We start from the raw sequence: 25,299 nt of genomic DNA, 5'->3' as shown, positions 1-25,299 counted from the left end.
GCTGAGGGAGCTGGGGAAGGGAATGGAGCCCCAGGAGGGGCTGAGGGAGCCGGGGAAGGGTCTGGAGCCCCAGGAGAGGGAATGGAGCTGGAGAAGGGAATGGAGCCCCAGGAGGGGCTGAGGGAGCTGGAAAAGGGAATGGAGCCCCAAGAGAGGGAATGGAGCTGGGAAAGGGAATGGAGCCACAGGAGAGGGAATGGAGCTGGGAAAGGGAATGGAGCCACAGGAGAGGCTGAGGGAGCCGGGGAAGGGAATGGAGCCCCAGGAGAGGGAATGGAGCTGGAGAAGGGAATGGAGCCCCAGGAAAAGATAAGGGAGCCGGGGAAGGGAATGGAGCCCCAGGAGAGGGAATGGAGCTGGGGAAGGGAATGGAGCCCCAGGAGGGGCTGAGGGAGCTGGGGAAGGGAATGGAGCCCCGGGAGGGGCTGAGGGGCTGAGGAAAGGGAATGGAGCCCCGGGAGAGGATGAGGGAGCCAGGGAAGGGAATGGAGCCCCAGGAGAGGGAATGGAGCTGGGAAAGGATGAGGGAGCTTTAGAAGGGAATGGAGCCCTGGGAGAGGTTCAGGGAGCTGGGGAAGGGAATGGAGCCCCAGGAGGGGCTGAGGAAGCTGGGAAAGGGAATGGAGCCCTGAGAGAGGATGAGGGAACCGGGGAAGGGAATGGAGCCCCTGGAGAGGATGAGGGAAGGGTCTGGAGCCCCAGGAGGGGCTGAGGGAAGGGAAATGGAGCCCCAGGAGGGAATGAGGGAGCTGGAGAAGGGAATGGAGCCCCAGGAGGGGCTGAGGGAGCTGGGGAAGGGGCTCAGCCTGGAGAAAAGGAGGCTCAGGGGGAAATTCTGGCTCTGCACAATCCCTGACAGACGGGGACAGCCGGGGTGGGTCGGGCTCTGCTCCCAGAGATGAGGAAACAGCCTCAGGTTGTTCCAGGGGAGGTTCAGTTTGGATTTTGGGAACAATTTCTCCCTGGAAAAGGCCGTCCAGCCCTGGCACAGCTGCCCGAGGTGGAGGCCCCATCCCTGGAGGGGTTTAAAGCTGTGGGGATGTGGCACTTGGGGACAGGGTTTAGTGGTGATTTTGGGAATACTTGGACTCAATGATCTCAGAGATCTTTTCCAGCCTAAATAACTCCAAGATTCAGGAATTCTGTGTCCATCAGAGCCAAGGCAGCAGCAGCTCGTTCATGAGTCTGTGGGACAGCTTTTTTGTGAACTCCTCTCTGTAAAGAGCAACCCGTGGAATAAACACCCTCTAAAAATTAAACTGTTGTGTGCAGCAAGTGCCCTGATCACCCAAAATTTTGCCAGGATTTTTATGGGATCGAGTGACACCCACCCACCGCTCATCCCTGACAAAAACCACTGTGGCCATTTCACCCTCTGCCCACGCAGGGATTTCACCACCCCGAGTCGTGCCCAGACACAACACAGAGCTCCAGGGCAGGCTCAGAGCAACAAAGGGACACAAAGGGATCTGGACATTTTAAACAAAGCCTTTTGCACGTCAATATTTTAATATCAGAGGCTAAGCAAGCATCGCTTCCACGGTCAACATCCATAAAAATAGAAAGGGTTGGGAGTCAAAGCGTCACATCCCTGTTTGTGCGAGCCCCTTTTAAAGAGGAAAAATCGGTTTAAAGGCATCGTTAAAATGTGTTCAAACAGGAAAAAGAACAGCTTTAATACCAGCTGTTAGAGCTGGCCCTCAAAAGGGTTTGCATTCCTTTGTGGTCGGAGGGCACCGGTGGGTGCCAGCACAGACTTTGTTTGGTGAGGGATGGCGTGTCTGGAATCCTGCTGCTCCAGGGGAAAAGAGGGGAAAAAAATGTATTTCTGACACTTTTATTTCTCGCTTAAACTGCAAAGTTACATCCTAAAGTAGATTTTTGGTAGCGAGAACATTAAAATAGTTTTTTGCGGGTTTTTTTTGTTTTTCTTTTTTTTTTTTTAGTTTTTGTTGGGGTTTTTTTTTTGTTTGTTTGTTTTTTGTTTGTTTGTTTGCTTTTGTTTTGTTTTGTTTTGAGTTTTTTTGGGGGGGTTTTGGGAGTTTTTTGGGGGGTTTTTTGGGGGGTTTTTTTGTTTGTTTTTGTGGGGTTTTTTTTTGGTTTTTTGGTTTTTTTGGTTTTTTGTTTGGTTTGGTTTTGGGTTTTTTTGTTGGGTTTTTTTGTTTGGTTGGTTGGTTGGTTTTTTTGTTGTTGTTGGGTTTTTTTGTTTTTGTTTTTTTGGTTTTTTTGTGGTTTTTTTGGGGGTTTTTTTTGGTTTTTTTTTTTTTGGTTTGGTTTAGGTTGGGTTGGGGTTTTTTGTGTGTGGTTTGTTTTTTTTTTTTTTTTTTGTTTTTTGTTTTTTTTTTTTATCTCTGGGATAGAATAAACTCCAGAAAGCCGCGCCTAGCGATTGGCAGGGTCATGTTGGATTCCACAGGATTTCATGGACAAATCCTTGCCCATCCCTCTCTCTCCTTCCTGGAACCCCCTCACCCGATACCTGCGGGATCAATGTGAAACCACCCCAAACCCCCTCTCCTCCCTCTGGAACAGCACAGCTCCTTCCCTTGGAGCCGGGATGCTCCTGCCGGCACCCTGGGCAGGATAACCACGCTGCAGGGGAGTCTGTCGCGATAGAGAGGCGCGATATGAAGGCTGTCTATCGCGATAGGGGGATGCGATAAGAAGCCGAGCTCTGTGCAGGAAAAGCCAGGGAAACACGGAGCTCCAGGCAAACAGGCGGCGTGTCCCGGAGGTGCCAGCCAGCTCCATCCCACGGGTTTCCCCGGGCCCGGCAGCTCCGCCGCTCCTCCTCCCCCGCACAGCCCAGCGCTGCGGCAGCGACAGCGACAGCGAGAGACAGCCACAGCCACAGCCACAGCCACAGCCACAGCCACAGCCACAGCCACAGCCACACAGCCACAGCCACACAGCCACAGCCACAGCCACAGCCACTGCGGGCGGGGCGGAGGGACCGGCCCGGGGCTCGGCCACGGGAGCACAGGGAGGGAGGTGAGCCACGGGAGAGGAGGGAACAAGGAGGGAGGGGGAAAGGTGGGGATTTAAGCGCGGGCAGAGCCGGGTTGGGGAGCTGCGGTGCGCGGAGCGGAGGTGAGAGAGGCGCGGGGCGCTGCATCGCGGTATTCCCGCATCCCTGTGTTCCTGCAGCCCGCTGTTCCCGCATCCCTGTGTTCCTGCAGCCCGCTGTTCCCGCATCCCTGTGTTCCTGCAGCCCGGTGTTCTTGCATCCCGGTGCGCTGCGCCCTGGTATTCCCGCATCCCGGTGCTCCTGCACATCGGTGAGCTGCATCCCGGCGTTCCCCCATCCCGGTGTTCCCCCATCCCGGTGTTCCCGCATCCCGGCGTTCCCCCATCCCGGTGTTCCCGCATCCCGGTGTTCCCGCATCCTGCTGTTCCCGCATCCCAGTGCGTTGCATCCCGGTGTTCCCGCATCCTTGTGTTCCTGCAGCCCGGTGTTCCTGCATCCCAGTATTCCCACATCCCTGTGTTCCTGCACCTCGGTGTTCCCGCATCTCGCTGTTCCCGCATCCCGCTGTTCCCGCATCCCGGTGTTCCCCCATCCCGCTGTTCCCCCATCCCGGTGTTCCCCCATCCCGCTGTTCCCCCATCCCGGTGTTCCCCCATCCCGGTGTTCCCCCATCCCGCTGTTCCCGCATCCCGCCGCTCCCGCCGCCCATTCCCCGCTCAGCTGGGCTCTCCCCAAGGACACCGCTGCGGAGGCGCGTCCCGGAGCATCCTCCCGCATCCAGGGGCCGGTGACCTTGTGGCGAGCGCGGCCACGGCGAGTCCCCGGCGGCTCGGTGAGGAGCAGAGGGAGGGCCCGGGGAGCGGGGCTGGCACCGCAGAACCTGCGGGGATCTCCGGGGATGCTGCGCTCTGCCTTCCCCAGGGGAGCTGCTGCACCTGCAGCCTCCAGCCCAGGGCTCTCTGGTGGCTTAAGACGTCCCTTAAATGAATTAGATGAGCTTTAAGGTCCTTCCCAAGCCAATTCCGTGATGCTGTGACTTGTTGCTGCGGTCGGGGGATTTCCAGGGGGGCAGGAAGAGGGTTTGGGATTCCCTAAAAAAAAAAAACAGGAGTGGAAGAGCCAGGAGTGAAAAGGCTGCGGTGGGTGGGGGGTGATGGAGGAGGGAGGTGGCTGTGCTGGGAATGCTCATCCCCGCAGGGTTTTTCCTCTTTGGTTTTCTCTGAGTTGCTGGTGGCTGCCTTCAGCAGGGAGCAGGTGCAAGTCCTGCCTTCCCCGCTGGATAAACCTTGGATAATACCGGGGAGAATCCCTGCAATAAATGTTTAGGCTCTGCTTCGTCAGCACCAGGCGCTTGGAGGGATTTTAATGCGGATTTTAATGCGGATTTTAACGCTTTAGGAATTGGGATGCTTGGTTTTCTTTACCTCACGAGTATGGTACAAATATCTGTGCCTTGAGAGCAATTCCATGAGAGCTTGGAGTGATTTCTGGAGCAGGTTTAGTGGAGAGAAGCAGTGCATGGAGCACAGACATTATTCCAACATTCCAGCTGGAATGGGAGATGCTGAAAATGCTGCCTGGGGAGCAGCTGGGGCTCATGGCAATGCTTGTCTCACCCCTCTGTGCCCAAAAAACGCCCAGCACCAGGACACACAGAGCTCCAGCTGGCTGAGAGGCAGCCAGGCCTCTCCTCTGGGTCCTGCCAAGCCACATTTTATGGAGCTTTTCATTTGTTTTTATGGATATCAACAGCTTTGTGTGCCCAGACCTGTTTGCTCACAGTGAGGAAGTGGCCTGCAAGGAAAGCTGTTCCTCACTGCATGGATGGGGTTAAATCTGTGAAAAAAGTGCATCTCTCTTTTTTATTCTTATCTGGTGCAAGGATCTCACTCCATTTTTGCTTTTCCCCTCTCGGAGCAGTGACTGGAGTGGTGCAACTCTGCCTCCTTTGATGAGATCTCAGGGGAGATGCACTTGCACAAGAGTTCGGTCCCATTTTCCACTAATACCTGTCATAGCTGGGACAATATTCACCTCCCCACATTGCACACAAGCCAGGCTGTTACTTCCAGCTGCCTCAGAAATGACTCAGAGCAAAGCAAAGAAGTCTGAATAAAATAAAGGGCTCCAACTGAAAGTCAATCTTATTTTAGAGCCCAAACGTCTCAGTTATTTTTGTTGATAGATTGATGTGTTTACACAACCTCCTGAACTAGAAAGCCTTCAAAGGATGCAGATGATGTCCCAAATCTCACAAGGAAATGAGGAGCAAAATGCAAAACCCCTCTGAGATATTCCTGGAACAGATCTTTGAGAACTCTCCATTTTTAAGTGTTTGCAATTTAAACCTGGTGCTGGTCTCTAGTCCCAAATTTGATGTTTTGGTTGGGAATAGCTCTGTTCAAACCCATGTTCCTAAATTATATTTCCACTCAAAATAGAGGGAAAGGTTTCCCTGGGATTCAATTTGCCATTTTCCCATCCTCTCTGGCAGAGCTGTTCTGCTCCAAGGCCCAAATCCTGGCACAGGGGGAGCACCCAGAGCCCAAACCATGCTCAGCCCAGGAAAACTGGAAAGGAAAGGATTTGTCCCTAAACTGCAAGGAGCAGCTGGTTATGTAAGGAAACAACTGAGGAAACTTCAGGGGAGGGAAGAACAGGAAAAATCGTTGAAAAATTAATTTGGCCTTGGAAGAAAATGGGACAGAGCTGCTCCAGGAATGTTGTTGCTACAGAGAAGCTGCATCTTCTCCTTTCCCTGTGCCTAAGGATGGGGTTGGGCACTGATAAATCAGCCAGGCTGCAAAGGTAGGGGCAGATGAGTTCTTTAGAGCTGTGGCTTTGCTGGGAGCAGCCTCCAGCTGTCAGGGGGCAGCCAAGGCATGAAATCAGCCCTGTGCTGGTACTGAATGGTGAGAAATCTCTCTCCAAATGAGATCCCTGGGGGTGCTGCAGATCAAGCTCTGCTTTCCTGAGGGTCAAAAATGTGTGGCTCTCATTGGAAAGGACTTTTCCACAGGGTTGTGGGTCATTATAAACTCCATCTGTGCTCTTAATTCAACTGAAGGAGAAAATTCAGCCACACTCTGGCTGTTGTCCCATGCAGCTGGGAGGCTGACAGGAACCCCTGTGCTCAGGAATTCCTGTGCTCCAGAATCCCTCTTCCACAATCCCTGTGCTCCAGAATCCCTGTGCTCCAGAATCCCTCTTCCACAATCCCTGTGCTCCAGAATCCCTGTGCTCCAGAATCTCTCTTCCACAATCCTTGCACTCCAGAATCCCTGTGCTGCAGAATCCTCATGCTCCAGCATCCCTGTGCTCCAAAATTCTCATGCTCCAAAATCCTTATGTTCCAGAATCCCTCTTCCACAAACCCTGTGCTCCAAAATCCTTGTGCTCTAGAATCCCTGTACTCCAGAATCTCTGTCCTGCATCATCCCTGTACTCCAGAATCTCTGTGCTCCAGAATCCTTGTACTCCAGCATTCCTGTACTCCACAATCCCTGTGCTCCAGAATCCCTGTGCTCCAAAATCTTTGTGCTCCAGAACCCTCATGCTCCAGAATCCTCATGATGCAGAATCCCTGTGCTCCACAATCCTCATGCTCCATCATCCCTGTATTCCAGAATCTTTGTGCTCCAGAATCCTCATGCTCCAGAATTTTTGTGCTCCACAATCCCTGTGCTCCAGGCAGAGATGCAGCTGAACTCCAGCACCAAACCCCCCAGTTTGGGAGCCCAGAATTGCTGCAGGAGGAGCCCACAGGGCTCAGGTGGAGATGAGGAAGTTGGGTCAGACTTTGTGCAGGTGTGGCACCTCCACTGGAGCAGGGGTTTGAAGTTTCCAGAGGTAACAGGAAATCTTCCTGGGCCTCGTGTGCATTATGTAACATCTGAAAGAACCAAAATAGCCCCTGTGTGCTCCCCCTGAGGCCAGCAGGAAGGAAGTTGGGGTTAAAGATTAGGAAGATACTGGAATTCACTCTCCTGAGTGAAGTCAAACAGAACCAGGGCTGAAAACACCATCACCCTTTCTCCTTTATCCCTTTCAGTCCTGGAAGGTTTTGGGTTTTTTTTTTTTTTTCCAGCAAACCTCACAGGCTCAGTCAAACCATGTTCACCCACATCAGAATGGCTGAGTCATGTTCAGCACCAAGATTTCCCCAGCTCAGACCTTCATCCTGGTGTTGCACAGGACACATGGAAGGGATTTCCATCTCCTGGAGCTCTGTAAGGGATGGCCAAGGGTGCTGAGGGAGAGAAACCAGGATTGCTTCACTCTGCTGTGCCCTCCAGAATTCCAGGGAGGGTTATTTATTAAAATCTGCAAGTCAAGGTGATTTTTGAGGTGTATCCTTGTCTTTCAGCCTTTCCCCTCCTGGAAGATTTTTATTTTTTTCCCAGCAAACCCTACAGGCTCTGCTGTGCCCTCCAGAATTCCAGGGAGGGTTATTTATTAAAATCTGCAACTCAAGGTGATTTTTGAGGTCCATTCTTGTCCACAGCGGGAGCTGTGCTGGGATTGTTGCTGCTCTTCTCATTCCCATTCCATCTGGAATTTCCTCCCTGCGAGAACAAGCTGGAGGTGAAATTTAAAGATCCATGTGGGAGTGCTGCAGGAACTTGAGGGCTCTGCTTGCCAGGAGGGGAAGGCAGCTCCAGGCTGAGCTGCTGCTCCAGGAACACATTCCGTGTGGGATCAGAGCAACAGAGGAATGGGATGAGAAATGGGAAATGCTGGGATGTGGATTCTCTGGAATAGGCTGTTGTGGCATTCCCAGGAAATGCTGGGATGTGGATTTTCTGGAGCAGGCTGTGGTGGCATTCCCAGGAAATGCTGGGATGTGGATTCCCTGGAGCAGGCTGTGGTGATGGCATTCCCAGGAAATGCTGGGATGTGGATTCTCTGGAATAAGGCTGTGGTGGCATTCCCAGGAAATGCTGGGATGTGGATTCTCTGGAGCAGGCTGTGGTGGCATTCCCAGGAAATGCTGGGATGTGGATTCCCTGGAGCAGGCTGTGGTGGCATTCCCAGGAAATGCTGGGATTTGGATTCCCTGGAGCAGGCTGTGGTGGCATTCCCAGGAAATGTTGAGATGTGGATTCCCTGGAGCAGGCTGTGGTGACATTCGTAGGAAATGCTGGGATGTGGATTCCCTGGAGCAGGCTGTGGTGATGACATTCCCAGGAAATGCTGGGATGTGGATTCCCTGGAGCAGGCTGTGGTGGCATTCCCAGGAAATGCTGGGATGTGGATTCCCTGGAGCAGGCTGTGGTGATGACATTCCCAGGAAATGCTGGGATGTGGATTCCCTGGAGCAGGCTGTGGTGGAATTCCCAGGAAATGCTGGGATGTGGATTCCCTGGAGCAGGCTGTGGTGGAATTCCCAGGAAATGCTGGGATGTGGATTCCCTGGAGCAGGCTGTGGTGATGACATTCCCAGGAAATGCTGGGATGTGGATTCCCTGGAGCAGGCTGTGGTGGAATTCCCAGGAAATTCTGGGATGTGGATTCCCTGGAGCAGGCTGTGGTGGAATTCCCAGGAAATGCTGGGATGTGGATTCCCTGGAGCAGGCTGTGGTGGAATTCCCAGGAAATGCTGGGATGTGGATTCCCTGGAGCAGGCTGTGGTGGAATTCCCAGGAAATGCTGGGATGTGGATTCCCTGGACCAGGCTGTGGTGGAATTCCCAGGAAATGCTGGGATGTGGATTCTCTGGAGCAGGCTGTGGTGACATTCCCAGGAAATGCTGGGATGTGGATTCCCTGGAGCAGGCTGTGGTGGCATTCCCAGGAAGTGCTGGGATGTGGATTCCCTGGAGCAGGCTGTGGTGGCATTCCCAGGAAGTGCTGGGATGTGGATTCTCTGGAGCAGGCTGTGGTGACATTCCCAGGAAATGCTGGGATGTGGATTCCCTGGAGCAGGCTGTGGTGGCATTCCCAGGAAATGCTGGGATGTGGATTCCCTGGAGCAGGCTGTGGTGGCATTCCCAGGAAGTGCTGGGATGTGGATTCTCTGGAGCAGGCTGTGGTGACATTCCTAGGAAATGTTGGGACGTGGATTCCCTGGAATCTGCTGCCTCATCTCAATTTCTGCCCAACTGCTGATCCTCTCATTCCTTGTGCACCTGCTTGGTGCTCACTGAATAAAACATGAAAGGAAATGCCTGATGGGCTGGGAATGAGGCTGGGAATAGGAATGGGAATGGGGATAGGGATGGAAATGGGAATGGGAATCCTTTCCTGGTTCTGTTTGCACTTGGAAGTGTCATCCTGCATGAACACTGGGCTCATCCCAGAATTATGTCAGCATTAAGAGGGACAATTGGTGCCTTGGATAAATCAGGATATTCAGCAGAACAAACCCATTTAACTCAATGAAGTTACAAATAGGAACAGTTCCACATCAGTAACTTGCAGATGGGATTCCCACTTCAATCCCAAGGAGGTGATCGCCCATTTGGCTTCTGATATCCCAAATTATTTACAGATCAGACAAGTTTCAATTCATTCTGGCACTTTGCCTGGTTGCACCTGCCTACACGTGGGTGCTCAGGGGTGGTGGGACTGGAATCCCCTCGTGGAAGGATTTTATTTAAGTTCCAGCACGAGAAGATTCCCTCAGGATTCTGCAAACCCCATCCACTCTTGTTGCCTGGGTTATCCCAGCAAATATTCAGCAAAAAGCCATTTTTTAGCCAATTAAATAGTTGTATTTTGGGGATGGATTGATTGATTGATGGATTGATTGATTGATGGCTGGTTTTATTTCTCATTTTGTCCCTATTCTCCATTCAAAGCAGCAGAGATCACCTGTTGAATGATCATGAGGTAATTTCCAGCTTCAGGCTTTATTTTTGAACTTTTCCTGAATTTATTTTGGAACCCCTTTTTTCCCACTGTGTGTAACTCCACCAACCCCTCCTGCTGAGGGCATAAAGGGTTTTTCAAGCATTCTTTGGAAACCAGTCTCTCCCAGTTCTCCCCTGCAAGAATGTTTCTTTGCACAGGAATTTCCCAGCAGGAGCTGTCCGGCCACGGGTCAGAGTCACAGATTGAAAATGTGACCAAAATTCCCCAAATCTAAGCAGAAATTACCTATTAAAGGACCTAACACCGGCATTTTCTAACTCCCAACTAGCTCTGACTCTGGAAAATAAGGTCATTAATGAAGAAATTTGGGAGATTAGCCATGCTCTGAAATGAAATCTTGATATTTAGATGATGATTTATCTTTTCAGCTGCCCTAATCAGAGACGTGTGTCAACAAGCAAGAAAATCAGGCAGCCACTTAAAACACTTAAAAGCTGCTTTACAGGTTTCTCTTCTTGCATTTTTATTTTTTTCTTCTCTTAGAGGTGCAATTGCTGCAAATAATCTGAATATTGCTTAAGAGGAGCTGAATTCTCTTCATTTCACTCATAGCTGGCTGTAACAGTCCCGTGGCCTCTAAACAGGAAGGAATTTCCCCGACACCACTGAATGTTTAAATCCAAATTTGTAGACACATCATTGTGGAGTTAAAATTGCATAAGAACAAATTATCTCCTGCTCTGCAATAGTGGGAGCTGATGAGTGAGTAACTCAGGGCCCTTTCAAGTGGGAGTGCCAGCAGAAATAGAATAAAACACAGTCGTGGACGTGAAGCCTCTCTAGGATGAGTCCTGTTTAAAATACAGATTTTTTTAGCCTCCAAAGTTCTCCCAGTAATCTGCTATTCCCTTTGATTGCTGCTACAGTTAATTTGGGTGGTAAAGCTGCCACAGACCTCTGGAGGTGTGAGGTTTTGGGCTGCTCCTTCTTCCTCCTAACAAGCCCAAAGGGATGCAAATTGTCCCTTCTCCAAGGGATCTGTGTGAGCCTTGTCTCTCATTGCCTCAGCTGCTTTCAAATGGCTTTTTTTTTTTTTTTTTTTTTTTTTTTTTCCTTCCCCTCCTGTGTTTTCCTTTATAAATTATGCAGCTGGAGTTGTGTTTTCTCCCTGCACAGCTCCCTGCCAAGGGAGGCAGTTTCAGGCTGGATGAAATGCAGGAGAAGTGTGTCAGTGCTGAGGCCACAGACCGTAATTTGCTTTTGCCTTTTACTTATCCCCAACCTCCACCATTCATTAGGAGACCACAGAGCACGAAGGCAGCTCGTGTTCCTCCTGGGATTCCAGAAGGTCTCAGTGCCTGGGGATGGAATTACTGGGAGCTGGGAGAACCAAAGGCAGCCAGGCTGTGCTGGAGCTGCAGGGAAATGCAATCCCCAGGCTGGGAAAAGGGTGCTCAGGGCTTTGGTTAAACCCCAAGGGCTGCTCATCATCTTAAACTGCCTCATCCTTTATTTATGCAGCCCTCCAAGTGATGATGGTGAGGCTGCAGCCTGGAAACCAGGAAAATCAGCTTTGGGGAGGTTTTTTCTTGCCTTTGGCTGGCCTTAACCAGCTCTGGATGGAGATGCACAGGAGTCTGTGCCCCTGAGGTCACTCAGAGCCTCCAACAGCCCCAGCAGAGCTCCAGCCCTGCAGCTTCTCTGGGCAGGGGTCAGGACTAGCAGGGATTTACCCACGGAGGGGATGAGTTTAACCAGCACAGCCCTAACCCCAGTGTAAATCCTGGAGAGTGTGAGAGGGCCCTTCTCCTTCTTCTTCCCCTTCCCCTCCCTCTCCTTTTCTCCTTTTCTCCTTTTCTCCTTTTCTCCTTTTCTCCTTCTCCTCCTTTTCTCCTTCTTCTTTTCTTCTTTTCTCCTTCTCCTTCTTCCCCTTCCCTTTCCCCTTCCCCTCTTCCTCCTCCTTTTTCTCTCCCTCAGTGGAAAATGCTGCTCTTTTTACAGAAACTCCAACCAGTGACACTTTTTGGCTCCCAGGGAGCCCCACTTTGCCAGCTGGGCCACACTTATTGAAGGCTTTGCAATATTTCCAAGGTTTTAAGGCCTCTCTCTCTGGAGTTGTGCCTTCAAATAAATGATCTGAAAGGAATCAGCTTCCATTCATGCCCAGCCAGAGAGCAGCAGTGCCTTTCTCCCCAGCCTGAACCCCTGCAAGAAAAGCTGGTCACAGGGACAGCCACTGCTGAATTTCAAATGTTGGTCTGTCCTCCAAATTGTAGGAACTCTCTTGGGAAGATGGAAGTGAAGGAAATGCTTTGGGAGAATCAGGAGGACAAATTTCCCTTTGGTAAATCCCACATCTCCCCAGAACAGAGCAGGAAACCGCTGAATATTGGGATATTTCTGACCCATATCAGTGGCCCATCGTTATTTTAATCCCAGGCTGTGAATTTCCCAGTGCAGAGCAGGAAACCACTGAATATTGGGATATTTCTGACCCATATCAGTGACCCATCGTTATTTTAATCCCAGGCTGTGAATTTCCCAGTGCCACTGCAGGATTTGCTGCTTTGAGGGACAGCAAAGCTCTGTGGGCCCAAACTCCCTGTGAACACCAGACTGGAGGGATGTGATGTGTCCAAACCTCTTTGTTCTGGCATTTCAGGCAGCACAAGTGTAGGAAAAAATGGGACATTGGGAGGTTTTCCAGCAGGGAAATCTGCTGAATTCCCTATGGGCTGATGTGCTGGGAATGTCCTTAAACCCCAAAATAACAGAATCCCTCTGTAAAGCCTTGTACACTTCACTATCATTCTATTTTCACTAAATAGATGCTTTTCACCTGCATTTAAAGATTGTTCCGAATGCCAAAAGACACATTTAACAATGAGCAGTGGAAGCAAAGCCTATTTCCTATTTAATTCTTGCTCAGCCATTCTCTTTTCCAAGTGGAGCTGGGGACAATGAATGCATAAAGGTATTACCCAAGAGGAAAATCTTTCCTAGACTTGTAATTTCCATTAAAAACTCTTTTAATCTGTAATGTTTTTCATTTCTTTGGCATGAGCTGCAAAAAAAAATCTCCTTCTGCAATGGGAGATTACTTTTTCTCCCTCTCCCTTTCATAACTTGGCTTTTCTTTATTCCAAACAATTGCAAAAAAATAAAAAATATTATCAAAACTAAGCAGAGGAGTTTTTACAGAGCAGTTGTTTTAAATCTCATATTTATTCTGGGGCATACATGGAATTTATGGAATATTTATGGAAGCTGGCCCAAAGCCTTTCTTTTTAAATCCTTGTTTCCCTGATTTCCACAGGGAATGAACAGGAAAACACACTTGGAATGTGGGAATTTGTTGCTTTGATTTTTTTTCAGTCTTCTGATATTTGCATTTTTGCAGTGGAGTTTTTTACAGATTTTTATGTAAACAAAGTGATGTTATGGCAACTGTATTTTTCATTTATCATTCCTCTCTTGAGGAGGGACAATTAATAGATTTCTAGTTTGACCAGTGGGGTTGGAGAGGTGGCAACCTCATCCTCCAATCCCTGGTCATTGTCCAAAATCTATTTAAATTGAAGCAGAAAAATAAACTTCCCTCTTTTTGCGCTGACGACCTGACTGCATGTGTGTTGTTCATTTTGTGTTCTATAGCGACAGGAATTGATAAAATCACAGGAAGGTTTGGGTTGGAAGGGAATTTAATCATCCATGGGCAGGGACACCTTCCACTATCCCAGCTGGGACACCTGCAGGGATGGAGCAGCCACAATTTTTCTGGGAAGTGGGAATGTCCATCTGACACAGCTGCAATAATATTGCAGAACTCAGCAGTTCCCTTCGCTCCGGGGAAAAACCTTGGAAAACAAGTTTGTGTAACCATAATCCCAATTTTCCCTGTCATTCCAGGCCTTCTCCAAACCCTCTGGAGCTGAAGATGGACGTGAAGAGGGTGAAGGATTACCTGTACTGGCTGTACTACCAGTACCAGCTGGTGACGTGCAGCTACGTGCTGGAGCCCTGGGAGCAGTCCATGTTCCACACTATCACCGTCACCGTGCTGGCCATGGTGGTGTACACAGCCTACGTCTTCGTGCCCATCCACGTCCGCCTGGCTTTGGAATTCTTCTCCCAGATTTTTGGGTCCCAGCCTGAGAGAGCAATGCTGAACTGAGCTGGACCCCAGCAGGGCCCAGCAGCTCTGGCAGCTTTGTGAGTTTTGTGTCCGTGATGAAGTTTTGGCTCTTATAGGAAAACACTGCTTGCTTCACCTCCGGGGCTGGAGGGCAGAGCCAGGCACAGAGCACAGCCCCTCTTCCATGAACACTCTGGGAATGGGACACAGCACCTGGGATGGCACAGGATCCAAGCAGCTCCCACTCCCAGCAGCCTCATCCAAGCACTTTGGCAGAGACTGTTTTGGTGGCTCATCGCACCCAAAGTTCTACCAGCACAGCCCAGGTTAGAGGAGATGGAAAATGAGAATATCCAGCAGGATTGGAGAGCTCATGTCTGGCTGGTTATTGACTTCCAGGCTTTAAGGGATGGGAACTTGGAAGAGAAAGCAACAGGAAGATGAACTTAAATCCAGCTTTTTTTCACGTCTAAATTCCTGCATCTGGGTACAGATGGTCTAAAATATTTTCTTTGTGTAAAAAGTTCTCCACCTCATCTTGCAGTTCCGTGAGGCTGACAGGAAGAAGCAGCTCTGCTCTGTCCCAGTGCCCTCCTGCCTTCTCTGATGAAAATCAAAATCTTTTCTTGCTGCTCCCACTCACCAAGGCAGCAAAAGTGCAAATCAGCACCAGGGGAAGAGGATCCAGAGTGGAAATAACATTTTAATACCTGCAGGGAAGGCTTAAAGAGATCTCCTTTGCAAAGAAGAAAGTAGATTTATTACCATTGCCTGTGGGGAGGTTTTGGAACAATGGGAGGTTTGTTTGGTTCTCACTCTTTACACAAATCAAAGGTGGATGCCAAATCATAAATTACAGCTGCACACTGCACATCTCCACCAGCTGATGCTGCTGTTAGTAGAAGCGAGAGGTGCAAAATGTAAATAGCTTTCCACTGATGTTTGCACAGTTCTAGATTAAAAAAAAACAAACAAAACAAAAAACAAACCTCTTCACTTCTTTCTCAAGCTGCAGTAGGCTCCTGCATGCTTCAAAGCACAAGTTGGTTTGGAAACGAAGACATGTGGTGAAGGTTGCCCAGATCTGAACATGTGTATGCAGTTTTTTCAGCCAAAAATAAAAATAAAGAAATAAATGAATAAAATTTTATTCTTCAGAAACGACCTCTGGCTGCATGACTCAGCTCCTCTGTGGTTTTTTTTTTGTTTTTTTACTCATTCATAAATATCCTGGATGTGTGTGGGCCAGGCTGGCAGTGTGGCAGATAAATTGTTTTGTGGTGAATGTTTTTTTGGGGCAAGGTTTGAGAATCCTTTAAATGGATCTGGAGTGAACTCCAGTTCAAGACCTCTCCTGTTTCTGGAGGGGGAAAAAAAACAACTGATTTTCAGTGCTTCAAATGAAGGGATTAACCAATACCTGAGTGTGCTGAGGGCTCAGCTGGAGGTTTGGGCTCCAAGAGGAGCTGTCCTGACAGTTTATCACATTTGGGAACCTGCAAATACGAGGTGCCAAGCTGTAATCACACTTTGAGTCATGAACACAGCACTGGAGGGGATGAAAAATACCAAAACCTGTGACAATTCCTCTTAAAAGCCTCTGTAAAATAGACTAAAAGTTATAATCCCAATGCTGGAGGTGAAAAACGGAGAATATTTGCTTAGCAAGTTGGTATAAATTCTATCTCCAAGTGGGTTTAAATTTTATCTCCAAAGATTCTGCTCATGTGGATAATATGATGGTGTGAGTCCTCATCACTCCTGTTCCCATTCATTTTTAATTCCTTAAAAAGTGAATTTCTTCCCCATGGCACCAAAACTCAACTTTCAGAGCACGAGGAGAAGTTTTTTGCAGGAATGGAAAGTTGGAGCTCCAGGAGCACACACCCGATGGAATATTGCTCTTTAAACATTTAATTTGGCAAACACAACGCACTGAGGGCTTTGTTCAGGATCCCCATTGCCCTCCCACGGTGGGGTCCATGCAAAGCACTTTTCTTCCTTATTGTGCCTGTTCCCTTTGTCTGGCTTTGCGAGGAGCAGGAAGTGGCAGGGAAACAGCAGCAGGTGCTTTTTGGGAGGGTCTCTGCAGTTTTAACCGAGTGAAAATTCATTTTTTTGTGTGAATTATTCACCTTTTTACTAAATTTTAAAGATAAATTTTAAAGGCAATAGGTATTTACTAGGAAGAAAAGAAGCTGCTAAAACCAATCTCTGCTAAAAACCTTTTGAGATTCCCCCAGCCTTTTTCATTTCCCATTGCATCCAGAAAAGCTGGAATAACTCTCCCTACTTAATATTCCAAATCACTGGGTTCCAGCAGGAGACTTCAAAGGAATTTTGGCACTCAGCAGGGAACAGAAGCATATTTTTTTTTTTTTTTTTTTTTTCCCCAGCTAAAAGATAGAGGAGGTGAGATAACACTTTTGACAGCTCGAGACCACACCACAGCTTAGGAAACTGTTCCAGCTCTGAAATCCTTTTTCCTGAGGAAAAAAAAATAAAAAAATTCCTGGACAATGGGAAGAAGTTTCCATGGAATCACAACTGCACACTAAGGTGGGAAGGTGGGGTTTTAGAGCTCCCAGTAACACCAGTGTACCCAGTACATGGGTGACAGAATCCTTGTGAGAGTTGTGATGTCAGGCTCTTTATAAAAAAACTCTTTTCTCCAGCTTCATTTTAACTCCATGTTAATTGTAGTTAATTGCTCCACTGGGCTAATTGTAGCACAGCAGCTGGAAATGTTCACACCAAAAATAAGCCAAATAAAAAGAGCCAGCAGAACCAATAATCCAGCAGTGAAAAAGGGAACAAAAGCAGAACAGGAGATGATCCAATTCCAGCTGCACTGACCCTGAAAGTACAAATACCCCATTAATTTAAGGGATGAGAAATGTTGGGGCTCAGCTGGCCAGCACCATACACCTCTTGTTTAAAACTCATTTTCTTAATTTCATCCCATCAGAGCTCCCGTTTTTCCTGCCATAAAGGTTTCCTGGCCAATTTCATGGATCACCTCCCAAATCCATTACTGAGGGCCACAAACACATCAACGTGCCCAGGTCAGGAACCTCCAGAACTCTCCTCTCAAGGCCCCCGAGGGCAGCTTTGACCCAAAATTATTAAAAACAGCTTGCCAAGGACCTTCTGGGCAGCTTTGACCCAAAACTATTAAAAACAGCTTTTTCTTTGTGCTGCTCCCCAGGGAAAACAGGGATCAGGATCACCAACAGTGGCTCTGCACACCTGAGTGTCCAATTCACTCAGAATTCCAGGAAAAAAAATCCCGTTCTTATGAAATTTTGAAATCTTAAACCAGTTCCTTTTTTAAAATTCATTTTTAAAGATTTTCTCATTGTTGTGATTCAGCCATAATCTAAAATTCTTTACTTTTGGATGCTCCACTTCTAAATTTAATTCCCCAATTATTTGGAAATTAGGGAAGAAATCCACACAACTACTGAAGCCACAGTAAAAGAAGCCCAGCAGGTGTAGAAGAGTCAGCAAAACCACACAAATGGCAAATTACCCTCGTGCAGCACCAGTGAGAGCCAAAATTGGGACAATTCTCTCAGATGAATTGCTGCACCCCAGGGCACAGACGTGGGACAAGTGGCCACATGCCAGGCTCTGAAAATTAAAGATCTGAAATTAAAGCAGAACAGGCAGATTTGCAAATGAAATATGACAGAACACAGGATAATTCACTTTCTCTTAATCACACACAGTGATCAATATTCATGCAGCAAAAGCAGCCCTGTGCTCTCACCCCCAGACATATAATTTGGATTATTTTTCCCCTCAAATAACAGCTATACCCTGAAATCTTTGCACAAAATGAAAAACTGGGGTGTCAGAAGCAAAGCTGGACTCCTCTTAAAGTGCAGATTCTCCGATCCAATATGGAACCACCCAAAACTGGTGCAGTCAAGGGAGTCAAGGAGCTGAAATTATTGAAATGTTCAGGGAAAATAATCCCAAGAAACTGAAAATTCAGTGTTTGTGAGCTGACAAAGGAGGTCTGATGCTTCCTGAGATGCTCCAAAAGCTGGGTCTGAGCTTGGCCCACGACTCCATCAAGGAAAGAGAAAAGGAAATGAGCTCCTCATCACTCTGTTCTCACACACAGCAAGGAAAACTCAGCCTGCACTAAACACAGTTCAAACACCATCAACTTTGTCCTTCACACTCCCTCCAATAAGCAACCTCTGTCAGGATTTGAGGAGCCCAAATCCTGAGAATATCTCCAGGCACCTTCCATGGAAACTCCCTGGCTGGAAGGCTCTGATTCACAGGTGGAGATCAGAATTAACTCCCAGAATTCTCACTTGTCATCATCCCTGCCTGCTCCACCCTTATTTCAGCAGTTGCTCCATCAGGACAGGTAAGAGCTGATAAAACTCTGCTGATCCTGAGGTTTCAGTACAGCCAGGAGAAGTCAAGGTCTCCTTTTTATTGGAATAAGGTGATCCAAGCTCAAAATAGGCAATGGAAATTGTTTTATGTGGTCTGATGTAAGTTATAGCCCTCCTCAATCACCAACGTACATTGGGTTTAAAAGTGAAATTAAAACCATTCACCCTCTGCATCAAAAATAAGAATCTCAGTGCTGGAATATGCTCAGGCAAGAGGAAAAAAGTCAGGAATCAGGACAAAAAGGAGAGGTGAAATATCTATATGACAGGAAATAGGATAAATCTGGCAAATCCATATTAAAAAATAAATAAATAAAAGAAAAAGGATTCTGCTTTTCTTACAATGACTGAGCAAAGAGGGAGGAAATGAAGGTAAATTGTGGCAGGGTCAGGAATAGATCCATTGGCAGCCAGGGTGCCGTTCCCGTTATTTCTTCTGGCAGCTCCTGTCTTTGCTTTGTAATCAGAAATATCTCTTCATTTCAAGGTCATAGCTAAGGATGAGTTACACTCTGTGAATTTTTAGGAGCTTTAGGTACTGAAAAATAATAATAAAAAAAAAAGAACATGGGGAGAAAATGCAGGTAAAATGTTCACCAGGGGGAATTTGGTAGGAAAGAAGTGAGGCCAGGTTTAGGATAAAGCAGCCTGGCATGGGATTGCAGCACCCTAATTAAAGATGGGGAGCAACAGCCTCACCCATCAGGCTGGCAGAGGAAAGGGCTTCCAGCAGCTCCTTGCATTTCCCACAGCCACAAATTGCACAAGAGAGAAGCCTCACTGAGGCAGTAATTATCTGCCACATGCACAGAGATTGAGTGATTTATGAAGGAACAGTTCAAAAAAAAGATGCTGCTAACTAATTTAACACATGGACACAATGGTGTCTTGCTCAGGGGAAGTTTGGGACACGTCTGGTATTTCATTTCAGGTAAATAATACATCCCAGGAAGTTTTCTCCACACATTTTTTACTTCCTTTTCCAATATTTCTCCCCACATGAGAATTAAAGGTGAAATCAAGTGGAATCAGGCTGGTACTGAGGTGTGAGAACCTACACCCAGCAGCCTGTGCTGCCTCAGGCTTGGTGTGGAGACAAATAAAAAAATTCCAAGTGTTCCCTGTGCCCAAACCTTCCACAGCTGGCTACAGGTGCCTCATGTGCTAGCCAAGAATCTGAGTTAAGTATCCAAATTTTGGCTAATTTTGATATCCAAAAGCTCTTCCTTATCCCAGATGTATTTTAGTGGCACCAAAATAATTCAGAGCTCCGCAGCCCAGTTCAGCATCAGGACTGGATATTGGGAAGAAATCCTCTCCTGTGAGGGTGGGGAGCTCTGGCTGATCCAGCCCTAAAAGTGTCCAAGGCCAGGTTGGACAGGGCTTGGAACAACCTGGGACAGTGGAAGGTGTCCCCATGGCAGGGGTGACACTGGACGGGCTTTAAAGTCCCTTCCAACCCAAACCTTTCCTCCCCAATCCCCTCCATCCATCCCTGGGCACTAAAACAGCCCCTTGCAGCAGCTCTGGCTCCGTGGCCTCTTTTCCCCAAGAAATCTTCAATTGCCAAACGAGCGTCACTGGGATCATCTTTCATATAAATGCAGAAACTCCTAAATAAATAATGAGCTGCAGCACCGGGATCAGCTGGGGAAGTTTCCACTCCCTTGGCCATGCAGCGAGCCCTGGTTTTGCAATGTTCTGGCTGAGCAGGACCTGCACAAACACCTTTTCCCAGAGATGTGTCAGAGCTCCTTGTCCTGCCTGTGCCAGCGAGGTGGGAGAGGTGGGAAAAGATCCATCCCACGACAATTGCAACATCTCCACTTCCCCCCCCCGGGAATTTATCTCGCTGAATAATTGTAATGCAAATGCCATCAGAGAGGACTGGAGCAAGCAAAAATGAAATAATGAATAGTTAAGAAGAAGGAGTGAATTGTCATTTCATTTAGGAAATTCAATTTATTTCAGCACAGCTTAGATTGCCACTGGAAAGATGTTTAATGCTGAAATGTCTCAGTGGTCTGGTGAAGCCCTGGGCAGCCAGTGTCCCTGTCCTCCTCCTCCTCCCATCCCTCCTCCTTTTTCCATGTTCTCCTTCCCTGACTGTTAAAGCAATCACTGAACTGTATTTTTGGCATTTTCCCTGGTTTTGTCTCCAGCCAGAGTGACGCAAAGAAAGTCAGGAAAGTGAAGTCGGGAAATGTCAACTCTACCCATAATTTTTATGTGCAGTTTTTGAACAGGAATTATGTGCAAAATATTTTTACCTGCTCTTCTCACACTTCCTTAACAGAGAACTCAGAGTGAAAAATACACTCGTTTTCCTGATTACAGAATTACAGAATCATTGAGGTTGGAAAAGATCATCAAATTCAATATCATCAAATTCAAGATCATCAAATTCAGCCTTCAACCCCCTAAACCATATCCAAAAGTGTTGTTTGAACACTTCCAGGGATGGGACTCCACTTCCAGTGCGTAACCACTCCTTCAGTGAAAGAATTCTTCCTGATATCCAACCTGAACCTCTCCTGACATCCACACTTGTCCTTTTCCCAGCAGCTCTCAGCTCACCCCACCTCTCACCAGAATTCCTTTAATGGGATGAGATGTTTTACTGGGACACGGAAGATTACCAAAGGTAAGTGGAAAGCAAACAGCTCCTGTACAATCATCCTCAGATCCCTCTCGTGCTCTGAGGAGCAAATATTTACCTTTTAAAAACAATTATTTCTTAGTCTGAGGTTCAGGCCTAGGGCAACCTGGTAACAAACACAGCAGGACTAAAGCAACACCTCCTGGCTCCTGTCCATGCTCTGCCTTAAAGGGAAACCTTTGCCATGGCTGTCCGTGGTTATCGAGGAAGGATAAGCCACAATATTTGAGTTATCACAATTTCACAGAATCACTGAACCTCAGAATGGTTTGGGTTGGAAGGGAAATTAAATCCCATCCCACCCCTGGCATTGGGCAGGGACATTTTCCCCTATCCCAAGTTGCTCCAAGCCCTGTCCAACCTGGCCTTGGGCATTCCCAGGGATCCAGGGGCAGCCACAGCTTTTCTGGTCACCCTGTGCCAGGACCTCACAGGGGACAATTCCTCCCTCATATCTAAATCCACTTTCATTAATCTGGGATGTCTCCTTGTTTGAGCAGCTCAATACAGTTTGGGTTATTTTGGTTTATAAGAAAAATCCCGCTGTTTGTCAGCCCCTGACAGGCACAGGAGGAGTTTTTAAAAGCTTCCAGAGATTTAGGAAGCAGAGGATGCTGTTTGTTCCCCTGACTGCACAACCCCAGCAGCTCTGAGCACCCAGCTATTCCCAGGGCTGGGAGTTTATCCCCCTCTGCTGACACAGGGCAGCACTTCCAGAGGGATCCCTGCACCACATCCATGTCTGACGTGCAGGTTTCACACACACACACACACAAAAAGGAAGCCAACCCACGGGTATTTGTGCTGTGACAACGCTCATTAAAGCCGGTGATGCAACCTCCATCATCTGAGAGTTTCACCTCCATCAGCTGAGAGCGGAATGTCACAACACGCCGATCCCAGCCACAAAAGCTGTTTTAAAGGAGTTCTTCTGGCTCCTTTTGTTGATCAGCAGTGATAATACCCGTGGCTCGCAGCAGAAATTGGATTGCTAATTGGATTCCTCACAGGAGCTGAAGAAATAGGCAAGAACTGGAAAATAATTGGAGCATTATCCCAGTAAATTTAGTGCAGGTGAACACACGGCGAGCAGCCCCTGGAAGAGCCGTGTCCCAGTGGAATCAGGGAATGTTTTTCCTCCCTTTCAGACCCCAGAGGACAAGCTGAAGCAGCAGCCCTTGCTGAAATCATCACTTTGCAGCTTCCCAACTGCAAAGTAAGGAGAGCCCTGTTTTCCAAAGGAATAGACAACTTGGAGATGTCTGATTATAAATTTTGGCTTGGAATAAACCTGGGAGTTGCCACCCCACACTCAGGCCAGGCACAAGCTGTTCCTGCCCAGGAATGTCTCTGGTGGCAGCTGGAGCTGCTGCCTCCACCTCAGATCCTGAAACAGCTCCAGTGACAAGTCCTGCCTTTATTCCCCTCTGAATCCTGGTGACTCTTCTGTTGTCAGAATGGAAACCCCTCTGTTCCTCTAAATCCTGACTTCATGCTACAGGAGGAGCAAAATTGTTGGGAATGTGTGAACGCTGAGGACCTCAACAGCTCCAAACACAGACTGGGTGTCACCAGGATCCTCCTCAGAGATAAACTGGGCACCGGTAAAGATCAGAAAGGTGGTTTATTGTTATTGCACAGACCTTCCCATGCTTCCATCTGGATGCTGGTACTTAAATGCTGCAGTTAAATGAGGATATTTTCACTGCTTGTGACAGTGGACACTGCTCTGAATCCCCAATTTATGTGAGAGTGAATAGGGAAAAATAAGTGTAAAACACTGTTTAGTTCTATTGTTAAATTCCTGGGAGTTTCATGCTGAAATGAGCAAAGATAATGAAAAGAGCAGCCCAGAACAAACATTATTTGGGAAGGTCAGAGCAGCTCCAATGGAGGAGAGGTCCCAGGACCTCCTTTCCTGGATCCAGTTAATGTGAGGGAATAGTGACCTCAGGTGTCTGTTAAATTAACCACAGGGATATTCCCCATGAATTCACCATTCCATTGTTTCCTACTGAAAATGAACCTGCTGGCAGCTGTTGTCACTTGCAGAGTCTCCTGTTTTTTCTGGCCTTGGCACTTGAGCTTTCCAAAAAACACCCACAGGGACTTTCTTGAGGGCCCAACCCTCTGAAATTAAGCCTGAGAACAAATCTCTATTATTTTTAAATAATGTTAAATTTTTTATTTTAACATATATTTTAATGGTGTGTTTGCTGTCCTTGCCTATCACACAGATCCTCCACGTGCTGTGAAAGAATATGGCAGTAGAGGCAGAAAACTCCTATATAAGATCAATAACACATTTAATACTGACTGAAAAACACAAAATAAATCAGTACAAACTGATATGGCTTTCACTGGGGGTGAGATTCAGGCTGCTTTGCTTTTTTACCTCATTTTGTGCAAAAAAAAAAAAATATAAAATCCTTCAGAAATGGTTGTAACAGTTTAAAACACACAAATTTTCCAACCAGAATTGCAGAAGAAACCCAAAGTACGTTGATGACTACAAAGAACCCAGTTCTGATATTCACTGAGGCTGTGCCTTGAGCTGAGGTGGGATTTGATATATTAGTGCCAAAATTAGGTGGAGAAAATAAATCTGCAGTTGAAAATAAATGTGCAATGGAAACTTTTCCAGCATTATCAGGATCCAATTCTCCTCCCAGTGACTTCAAAGATTTCCATAAAGGACAGGCTTTGTCCCTCCCCTCTCCAAATGCCAACCTGGAAGTGTTTTATTTCCTAAATCAAAGATCAAGTGATTCATCAGGACTTCAAACCAAAAACTGTGTCACACCCACAGTGCAGCAGAGGTTCTGAAACAAAACTTCAGAGCAGGGAGACATTTCTTTTTTTTTCTTGTGCTTTTTCCTTTCATTGTTTTTAATAATATGGTCCATAGAGTCTGTCCAGAGAGATCTGCAAAGAAACTTCATTTCAAAGGAGCAGAAGTGAGTAACAGTGTGAACACAAGCAGCACACCAAAGAAAAATGTGCCAAAGAATTAAAACCATGGCAGACAGCTCGACAGGCTGTGATTTTCAGTCCTCGAGTGAAAGAACTCTTCATTTCCATCAGGATGTCACCACGTTAAATAAATCCCACACAATGTGTTGATGCAATTCAGCTTTATTTTTCTCCCAGCACAACCTGCAGGAAACAAATGCTGATCCACAAACAAACCTTGGTATCACAGAAGCATCAAATGACAGAATGCTTTGGGCTGGAAACGATCTTAAATGTCATTTAATTCTGACTTGCTGCCACGGCGGTTCCTCCTTTCCAAAGGGTCCTTATGGTACATCACAAATGGAATATGAATCGAGCGGACTGTACAGGCCTTTCCTTATAAATGAAAGTATCATTTAATTATTAATTAATGAATTGTAACAGCGTATGTCCCTCACGGTTCCCACCCGCCTCTCCACGGCTCCCTCACGGCTCTTTTCGTGCTCCCTCAGGGCTCCTCCATGGGCTCCCTCACGGTTCCTGCCCATTTCTCCATGGCCCCTCATGGCCTCTCATGGTCCTTTCCGGGCTCCCTCAGGGCTCCTCCATGGCCCCTCACGGCTCCTGCCCATTTCTCCATGGCCCCTCACGGCCCTTTCTGGGCTCCCTCGGGGCTCCATCACGGCTCCCTCACGGTTCCTGCCCATTCCTCAATGGCCCCTCACGGCCCTTTCCGAGCTCCGGCTCTTCCGTGGCTCCTCACGGTTCTCCATGGCGGCTCCCTCATGGTTCTTGCCCATTTCTCCATAACCCCTCACGGCCTTTTCGCGCTCCCTCACGGTTCCTGCCCATTTCTCCATAACCCCTCACGGTTCTCCATGGCGGCTCCCTCATGGTTCCTGCCCATTTCTCCATAACCCCTCACGGCCTTTTCGCGCTCCCTCATGGTTCCTGCCCATTTCTCCATAACCCCTCACGGTTCTCCATGGCGGCTCCCTCATGGTTCCTGCCCATTTCTCCATAACCCCTCACGGCCTTTTCGCGCTCCCTCATGGTTCCTGCCCATTTCTCCATAACCCCTCACGGTTCTCCATGGCGGCTCCCTCATGGTTCCTGCCCATTTCTCCATAACCCCTCACGGCCTTTTCGCGCTCCCTCAGGGCTCCATCACGGCCCCCTCACGGTTCCCGCCGGTCTTCTATGGCGGCTCCATCACGGTTCCCCCTTGGCTCCCTCACAGCTCCCACCCGCCTCTCTACAGCCCTTTCCACGTTCGCTCAGAGTTCCGCCACGATCCCCTCACCGTTCCCTCGCCCGCCTCTCCATGGCCCCTCACGGTCCTTTCCGGGCCC

The 25,299-nt window shown here is 48.0% G+C and overlaps 1 protein-coding gene and 1 long non-coding RNA gene across 8 annotated transcripts in view; one reads left to right on the top strand and one right to left on the bottom strand.

Moving 5' to 3' along the window:
• The window catches only part of LOC310913316, a 525,559-nt gene that overhangs the window by 474,322 nt on the left and 25,938 nt on the right, over window positions 1–25,299 (bottom strand). The gene's annotated exons all lie outside the window — the stretch shown is intronic.
• Window positions 2,924–15,266, top strand: SPTSSB (serine palmitoyltransferase small subunit B). 7 transcript variants are annotated; one of them, XM_083869015.1, is made up of 3 exons: window positions 3,097–3,294; window positions 3,391–3,452; window positions 13,690–15,265. In XM_083869015.1, the coding sequence occupies exon 3, from the start codon at window positions 13,718–13,720 to the stop codon at window positions 13,952–13,954; it is 237 nt and encodes a 78-aa protein (XP_083725141.1). In that variant the 5' UTR covers window positions 3,097–3,294; window positions 3,391–3,452; window positions 13,690–13,717; the 3' UTR covers window positions 13,955–15,265. The 7 variants fall into 7 exon arrangements, with proteins under 7 accessions (XP_083725145.1, XP_083725144.1, XP_083725141.1 ...); XM_083869014.1 differs by lacking the exon at window positions 3,097–3,294 and adding an exon at window positions 3,705–3,800 and having other exon boundaries at window positions 3,434–3,452; XM_083869019.1 differs by lacking the exons at window positions 3,097–3,294; window positions 3,391–3,452 and adding an exon at window positions 2,924–2,991.

Source organism: Zosterops lateralis (assembly GCF_965231275.1).
Source record: "Zosterops lateralis genome assembly, chromosome: 10".
In the NCBI taxonomy this organism is placed as follows: domain Eukaryota; kingdom Metazoa; phylum Chordata; class Aves; order Passeriformes; family Zosteropidae; genus Zosterops; species Zosterops lateralis.
The sequence above is the reverse complement of the archived record's forward strand: the minus strand, read 5'-3'. Positions and strand labels throughout refer to the sequence as shown.